The following is an 8,733-nucleotide window of genomic DNA, read 5'->3' on the forward strand; positions in this document are numbered from 1 at the left end:
GTACTGACTGAACACTCAACATGTAGGATACTAACTGTCTTTGGTTATAAGAGTTATATCATCATCAGCATAGAGTAGATACGTGTCCCTCAGCTACGTTATGACACTATTACACAATGCTCACAGTGTACAGATGGTTTTCAGAATAAAAGCTTCATATAGACAGATGGTTTTCAGAATAAAAGCTTCATATAGACATTTAGTTAAAAAGCACCATGAGAACTGAAAGAACAGAGAGTTGTTGTTATTGAACCTAAAGCTACGTGAGCTGTTGCTACATGAGCTATTATCTGGACGGTGTGTGTTTTATTATTATCTGGACGGTGTGTGTCGCTCTGCAGTTTATTATTATTATCTAACACTTGACTTGACAACACATTCATAAGAGCTTCCATAAGGCGTTCGTAATGCTTCATAAGGCATGACTCAGCATGACTCAGCATGACTCAGCATTCTTACATCGGTTACATTGCTATGGAATAACGACCTGCACACCCACCCGTCCAGTAAAGTGTTAGTGATTATCTTTATATTATAGTTTATATTATATTCTAATAAGCCTCAGTTCATGAGTAAAACATTTCAGTTGGATATTATGTGTGAAAACCACCACTTTGTTCAAGTTTTAATCTCAACTTCTAAAATCAACTATTTCTAATGTGATGAGAATGAAGACGTGTCTGAGCCTCGTCTATATTTACATTTCAGCTGTGTGTGTCTGTGTGTTGGCCGAGCTACAAGCTGCTATTCCTGACTGTGTTTATGAGACGTGAGGCTGCTGTTAAAGCTGCTGCTGCTGCTGCTGCTGCTGCTGCTCCGGGTCTTTTAATGCTGCTGCTGCTGCTCCGGGTCGGGCACTAACACCCAGAAACACTAACTCGGTCTCAGCTGCTTCTTCCTGGCTGCATGTGACTGTCCAACACAGAGAAACGACAGCACCGACCGGTCTGAGCCTCAGTCTGAGCTCAACGTTTCAGTAAGGGATAATGTATAGTTCGGAGGTTGTTATGGAGAAATAAACCCCGACAGGTTGTATGGATGCACATCTGTGGTCAAATTACAAAAAAACAAGTTTTCGGAGACTACAAGTGGCATATAATGACTCTTTGAGAATCTTGTTAAAACGGCCCAGATGGACCAGCGCCACTGAAATGTTTGTGACTGCTGGAGTCAACACTCTCCAGTCTGTCTTAAGAAATATCATGTATAAGTTCATTTGTCGTCTAAACAACTCAGAAAATCAGATTGTGATGGAACTGAAAAACGTTGCATTTAGTGCCACACGTTACACATCACTGCTCTGGAAACACTGGTATAAGTGTCTTTTCATCAGGGGCTGCTAGGCTACCCCGTATGTTGTTGTTGTCTGTTGTTGTAGTATTGTTGTATTTTTAACTGGACCCAGAGTCTGTACTAATAAATTATCTATCTATCTATCTATGGAACAGTTTCATTCAACATGAAGGGGTTTATTTCTCCATAACAACCGACCAACTCTACATTATCCTGCTTATTACACGGTTTACGAGTGAAATAATTAATTTGAAACATAATGTTGATCAAAATACGACTTTCATCGATTTATAATTGCATCATTTAGCGAATTTACAAAGACCGGTCACGTCCGCTGTTTCACTGAGCCTCCTCCCGGTGCATTTGAAGCCTTTGATAATCAATCAGTGGATCGATGGATTACCATACACGTGTTACGATGTGTGTATTGTGTGTAGTCGTATCTGTCATAAACAAGAGATTAACTTTACTGTTTACTCTCCCTGTAACAAGTTACAAGTCGTTTATCTAACATCACTAATAGTCCCAAGCTGTTTACTGAAGGTAAAAATGAAACACAAGGTAAATATCCTGCATAGTTTCTCTATTCTACAACGGTCTGTTATACTTGACGACGGTCTGTTATACAGAAATAACGGACCGCAGAACGCAGCGCTGGACCAATCAGAGAGCAGCATTCAATAGAGCCGTGTAATAATGTAGTTTAACTGCATCAGAGCTGCAGACGTCGTCTTGTCTCTGTTTGTGACGACGCCGTCAGAGATTCACACACAAACAGAAAGAAACAGAAAGAAACGTCTGTTTGACGTTAAAATGTCTGAATGTCTCACAGTTACAGGGCAGGAATCAATAACATAACATACTGTATGTGTCTGTTATCAGTCAATTATAATGAATATCAGTTAGAACTACTGTGTGTGTGTGTGTGTGTGTGTGTGTGTGTGTGTGTGTGTGTGTGTGTGTGTGTGTGTGTGTGTGTGTGTGTGTGTGTGTGTGTGTGTGTGTGTGTGTGTGTTGTGGAGAAACAGTTTCAGTTCATGTTAAAGCGATTTGCAGTAAAAGCTTCAGCTGCTTCTGTTAAACATGGCTTTGATCCGAGGTTTAAAGATTCTGCATTAACTCACACACTCAAACCAGAGTCATTGAAAATGACTAAATTGCATAATAATAATAATAATAATAATAATAATGATAATAATGATATAATTACAGTATCGTGTGCCGAGCAGAACAAACAGGAATGTTAACTAAAGTATAAATATTGAACAACTCACAGCAACCATGAAGCTCCTCCGTCGTCTCAGTGTTTTACTGTTTTATATTTTATATTTCTGCATAAAAAGCTGCAGAAGTTTGATCTAAAATGCAGCTTCAAGAAACTAAAGAAAAACATCTAAATGTTTTCATGCTGTAGTTACTGATAATGATGTGTTAGTTCTCTTCTTAGGGGCGGAGCTTAAAAATGCAAACAGAGTTATTTTAATTATTTATGTTCTTATTTGCAAAGTAATTTCTCACAGAGTTAAACAACACTTGGTGCTGTTCTTTTACCTTTTACTACTGTGTCTATGCTCGTATGTATAGCGGCCTAAGCACTTTAAATTAGTCCTGTACATTCAGTTATTAGTTATTTAGTTTTTATTTCTGTTTTTCTTCTTTCTTCATCTGGAGGTTTTTGCTCCAATAATATTTTACACAACGAAGATAAATCAATCTCATGTCTAATCTGATTAGTGAAGGGAGTTGTTTGTTGAGTCGTGACCAACGGGACTTTGCTTGTTCATGCTACAGACACAGAGGCAGCTGAAGCTTTAAAGGGATAGTTCAACATTTAGTCAAACTGGCCCATTTCCATAATCCCTATAGTCATAGCAGTAGGTTCGTTACCTTTAATTGTCGGTGCAAGCTGTTTTTAGAACGGCGGAGCAGAGCCGTGAGCTGCTCAGAGCTACGCTACGGAGGCTCATTATGGGATTTCTTGGTTTCCCTCATCAAACTCATCAAATACACAATCCAACAACTCCACAACGCTCTGGTGGACAAGTTGTGAGCTGCACATTCACCACGCTATGAGATAATAACACAACGTTACCACACAGAGTTGTTTTAGAGGAAATTCATGTAAAACCGCTGATGCACGTTGCCTTCAGGGACAGTTTTTCATCATCAGTCTCTGTATTTCCCTCTAAAACAACTTAAAGGTAACGAACCTACTGCTATGACTATAGGGAATATGGTGATGGGCCAGTTTGACTAAATGTTGAACTATCCCTTTAACTGAGTTCAGACCACCATGGGCGTGTCGGAGCAGACCGACTCGGCGTCAGAACTCCTCCGCTCGCGGCCGTCCGGCTCCTCGTCCTCCTCGCCGATCGGCTTCAAGCGTCCGTTCTGCTCCGGCTCCTTGGCCTCGGGAACGCCCACGTGTCTGTAGGAGAAACCTCCCGGCCTCGGCCCCTCCTCCTCTTCCTCCTCCTCCTCCTCCTCCTCCTCCTCGCTGTCCGGGCCCTGGCCCTTCTCCAGCCCGTCTCCGGGGCAACAGGGGCAGCGGCAGGGCGTGAGGTAGAGGTAGAGCAGCACCATGACGAGGCTGACGAGGCAGGCCACCAGCGTGGTGTAGGCCGTCTTCAGCCCCTCCAGGCCGCCGGTGCCGTTCAGCACCGACACGCTCACCTGCAGCGTCTCGTTGAAGCCGCCGTCGCCCGCGGCAACGCAGGTGTACACGCCCGAGTCCTCCGGCCGCAGCGGTCCGATCTGCAGGTTCCCGTCGGGCATCACCACGGCGACGCTCCGGTTGCCCGGCGCCAGCGGGACGTTCCCAGGGAGGAACCAGGTCTTCTTCACGTGTCTCTGCCGCGCGTCGCAGTCCAGCAGCAGGAACTGGTCCCTGAACGCCTCTCGCTCCGGGAACGCCGCCGCCGCCGCCGCCGCGCTGCAGTTCAGCCCGACCCGGTGCAGCTCCAGGACCGGGACCTTCTCCTTGTCCGGGCCCGGCAGCACGCAGCGGTGGCCCGACAGGAAGTCTGACACGGCGCTGAGCCGCTGCCGCCGCCAGCGCTCCAGCAGCTCGAACAGCGAGCAACTGCAGGCCGGAGCGTTGTCATGGAAATACAGCTCATCCCTGATCCAGGCCGGCAGCGCCCGCAGCTCGCCCAGCGGCAGCGCTTTGATCCGGTTGGACGACAGGTCCAGCAGCCGCAGCGCCGCCGGCCGGCCGCGCTCCTTCACCAGCTCCAGCGGGAAGCGTGAGATGCGGTTGTGGCTGAGGTAGAGCCGCTGCAGCGCCGCCAGGCCGGAGAACGCCGAGCGGTCGATCTGGGAGATCAGGTTCCCGTACAGCAGCAGAACCTCCAGGCGCGCCAGCGGCTCGAACAGCAGCTCGTCCAATCGGACGATCCGGTTGGACGACAGGTCCAGGTGCCGCAGCTCCGTCACGTGGGCGAACGCCTCGGAGGACAGGAAGTGGAGGCCGTTGTTGCCGAGCAACAGCGTGTGCAGCCGGCCGAGCCGCACCGGCGTCCACTCGGCTCGCAGCCGCGCGATGGCGTTGTAGCTCAGGTCCAGCACCGCGGCGTACGGCGGCACGTTGCCGGGGACGACCGTCAGGTTGGAGCGCGAGCAGCTGATGATGTCACTGGCACAAACACACGTCCCGCTGCAGTCGAGAGGCAACGCCAGCTGACCGCCGACCGGCGCCGCTAGAGACACAACCACAACCAGGACCACAGACAGGAAGCTGCTGCTGCTGCACGGTGCTCCAGATGCATGATGGGAGCTGCACGCCGCTCCAGATGCATGATGGGGGCTGCACGGCGCTCCGGACGGCGCTCCAGATGCATGATGGGAGCTGCAGCATGGAGAAACCATCATGTCACGATCTGGTCTGGTCTGGATCTCAGTGGGTCTAAGGACAGAGGATGTTGTTATTATGGGATGTAAAGCTCTTTTTAAAATTTTTTTTATTGTGAAACACAAGACAAACAACATAACGGACATACAGCAATGGATACACAAGATGTGCGTGTGTAGTTCGAGTGCAGTGCTGTGTGGTGATGGTAATAGTGCAAAGATAAGGAAAGAAATTAAAGAATCACGACGGTGACATCGGTCGCAATAACAAACACGATATAAAGGGAAGTAGGGATAACAGTTGTGATAGCAAACATAACCTAACTCATAATAGTACTAACTAGAAAATTTCCTCTGGGAAATTTTGAGAGGGCCACGGGAGCTACGGCCGGTTTTACCATCTCTGTCAACATGGGAATCAAACCCACGATCTCTGCACTGGTCCCGCAAAAGGCTTACGGTGACAAAACGGTAACTCCTATCAGAACAAAACACAGATCAACAGTGCTCTAAGGACTTACTGAAAAATGTGGTACGATTTGGTGTTTCTACAGTAAATATTTTGGCGACGCTGGCAGTTTTAAAACATCAGGCCGTTCTGCTTCTCTCAGAAAATATTTGTATTGGAGTCAATGAGGAGCAGAGACAGACGTGGCCGCACTCAGAGGCTCCGAGTTTAAATTCTGTAAGTCTCTCTGATATTTTGAGCACATGGTGAGAAACAGAACAAGTTTGTCTACAAATTCTGAAAAAATTATGTGTGTAGAGTGTAAATTGTGGCCGGGCCGAGTGTGGAAAGAGAAAAAATCTGGAGTTTTTCTGGCATCTCTCCCACTCTAACTGATGATGTCACCCACTCTGACACGAACATTCCGTGCAATACACAACCATTATAATCTCATAATTTCTCCAAAAATGATCATGGTCATTGAACAGGGATTGATCAAAAACTATATGACCTATCAAAACGTGGAGTAATACGACAATACACAAGACTTGTGTCTACTGTTTAAAGTTTAAATGAAGTCTCTAGGTGAAAGTATGCCTGAGCAGTAGACGTTTGTTAAACTCCAATGATTGGTCTTTTTCGCTCTTTTTTTTCATCCGTCCCATTGACTTCAATGCAAAATTTTGAGCAGTAATAGCACACCGATCCCGATCAAGACGCACGTTTTGATATATAACATGTAGTTTTGATATATAATATAGTTTTGATATATAATATGTCGAACTGTAGCGAACCGAAAAGTCGGAAAAATAATAAGTAGGAAAAAGTCCACACAATAACAGTAACAGGGCCGGTTCTAGGCGGCATATATGAGGGGGCAGTCAGAAATGTGAAGGGGGCATCATGTGAACACATCAAGCTCCAGCACTTTTTTTTCTCCATGCTTATAGTAACTTCATTGAATTGGGTTGTTGACTAGTGTCCAACCCCAACCTGGAGAAGTGGATTGCACTTTGTCAGTCTGGCACTCTGTCCAACTAGGGGCCGGGGGGCCAACCAGGGTCTCGGGCCTCTACCTTCAGACCTGTCCAACTAGGGGCCGGGGGGGCCAACCAGGGTCTTAGGCCTCTACCTTCAGACCTGTCCAACTAGGGGCCGGGGGGCCAACCAGGGTCTTAGGCCTCTACCTTCAGACCTGTCCAACTAGGGGCCGGGGGGCCAACCAGGGTCTTAAAGCCCAAATTTGTTACTGTCGTAATGCAAAGAGCCACATTATATGGGGGGTTAGGGGTGCATATACCTGAAGATGCATTGCAAACCCAGAGGGGGTGAAAAAGGTGAGTAGCTAAACCCCTGTAGGGGGGGTCACCAGAATGTGAGTGAAGCATTCTGGTGTACTCTGAGAAGAGGTGGGGAGGGGGGGTCTACTATGGTCAAGATTTACAAAACTGAAAGGTTGTCTTATGAATACTAGAAAAAAGAACAGAACATTTTAGAACATTTTAGTGTCCCTTTTTCGGCGGATTTTTGTGCTACTGCAGATAATTTTGTCAACTTGTAATATAGACATTTTTTGAATATATTAAAATGTGCTTTCTCAACTTCTAAAATTTGGATTTGAGGGGGCAAGACATTTATTTGAGGGGGCGCTGCCCCCTCTTGCCCCTGCATAGAGCCGGCCCTGACAGTAGCCCGGTGCGACGGCCCGTGGCCCTAATGACAGCATTGATTCTGAAGGTAAGAAGGAAGAAATAGCTAATAGTGAAGCTCTTTGAGACAAACTGGTGGTAACAACGGTCTATATAGTAATAAAACTGTCTTGCCTTGACCAGTCTGGAGCATGGATGTATTATATTATGGTCTGGAGCTGCAGCCGTCACTGTCTGCTGCTCCCAGGGTGCACTGCGGCAGCTGGTCCGTCCGGCTGGAAAAGTTCTGGTCGCTCAGTGAAAACTGTCCCCACGACGTCATCAACGCCTTGCTTCGCCTCGTCCAATCAGGACACAGGACCGAGGGACCGAGGGACCGCGGTCCGCGCAGCGTTTCTGTCCCGGCGGAGGAGCCTCTCGGTCGGCCGCGGACTCAGCGAGGGGTCGGTGTCTGAGCTCCGGAGCTCCACAGAGTCTTCATCACAGAGTCTTCATCACGGAGTCTTCCTCTTCATCACGGTCTCTTCCTCTTCATCACAGAGTCTTCCTCTTCATCACGGTGTGCTCCTCCTCTTCATCACAGTGTCTTCATCACTCCTCTTCATCACGGTCTCCTCCTCTTCATCACAACAGCACAACACATCCAGCTCGCGGTCCTCGCGCGGACCGGAAACATCTGATAGTTGATCTGTGGCGCGAGGAGAAAGAAGCAGAGGAGGAGGAGGAGGAGGAGGGGGTGTGTCACATCCTCTCTCTCTCTCTCTCTCTCTCGCTCTCTCTCTCTCTCTCTCTCTCTCTCTCTCTCTCTCTCTCTCAGTTCAATTCTAAGTAACTTTATTGACATGAACACAAACACTGCCAGTGAAGTTCACAGATGAATCAAACACATATTCTAATTAAATTAAATTAAATGTAATAGTCTATAAAAGGGGGAACACATTCAGTGGGGAGTTCCCCATCCCATAATAATATATTACTGCAGCTGCTGGTGAGATGACATCATCAAATGTAAATGTTGAATAGTTTTTAAAGCATCGTTGCTTTGTGTTTATTAGTCAGTGTAGCTGTTAAAGGGTTTTTATGTTTTTATTGTCCCAGAAGGTTAAAAAAGATACAGATCATATAAGACCGTGTGTGTGTGTGTGTGTGTGTGTGTGTGTGTGTGTGTGTGTGTGTGTGTGTGTTTAACAGTGGTGTGTTTTCTCTAAGCTGATTGGGGGGTTCTGTTCTGTCCTCTGGGACGGTTTAGTTTTTCTGGATCCTTTAAAGGAGCATTACGTAACCAGCGATGGGTCATTCAGCACAATGACACGTTTGATTAAGGAGCTGGTGAAGGACGGGGCAACCGCTGGCGTGTGTGTGTGTGTGTGTGTGTGTGTGTGTGTGTGTGTGTGTGTGTGTGTGTGTGTGAGCTGCAGCAGCTGCAGGTTGGACGTGCTGTGCATTAACAGCAGCAGCAGATCGATCAGCAGCTGGTTCACATCTACAGATACA

General features: G+C 47.1%; 1 protein-coding gene across 1 annotated transcript; it reads right to left on the reverse strand.

Annotated features, from left to right (window-relative positions):
- Positions 1-3,547: 3,547 nt before the first annotated feature.
- Positions 3,548-5,160, reverse strand: LOC310985567 (amphoterin-induced protein 1-like; the record flags this gene model as incomplete). The annotated part of the gene is made up of 1 exon (XM_083971182.1): positions 3,548-5,160. One exon carries the CDS (start codon positions 5,158-5,160, stop codon positions 3,577-3,579), a length of 1,584 nt encoding a protein of 527 aa, XP_083827308.1. The 3' UTR covers positions 3,548-3,576.
- Between the last annotated feature and the right edge of the window lie 3,573 nt (positions 5,161-8,733).

Source organism: Trachurus trachurus (assembly GCF_905171665.1).
Source record: "Trachurus trachurus genome assembly, chromosome: 5".
NCBI lineage: Eukaryota > Metazoa > Chordata > Actinopteri > Carangiformes > Carangidae > Trachurus > Trachurus trachurus.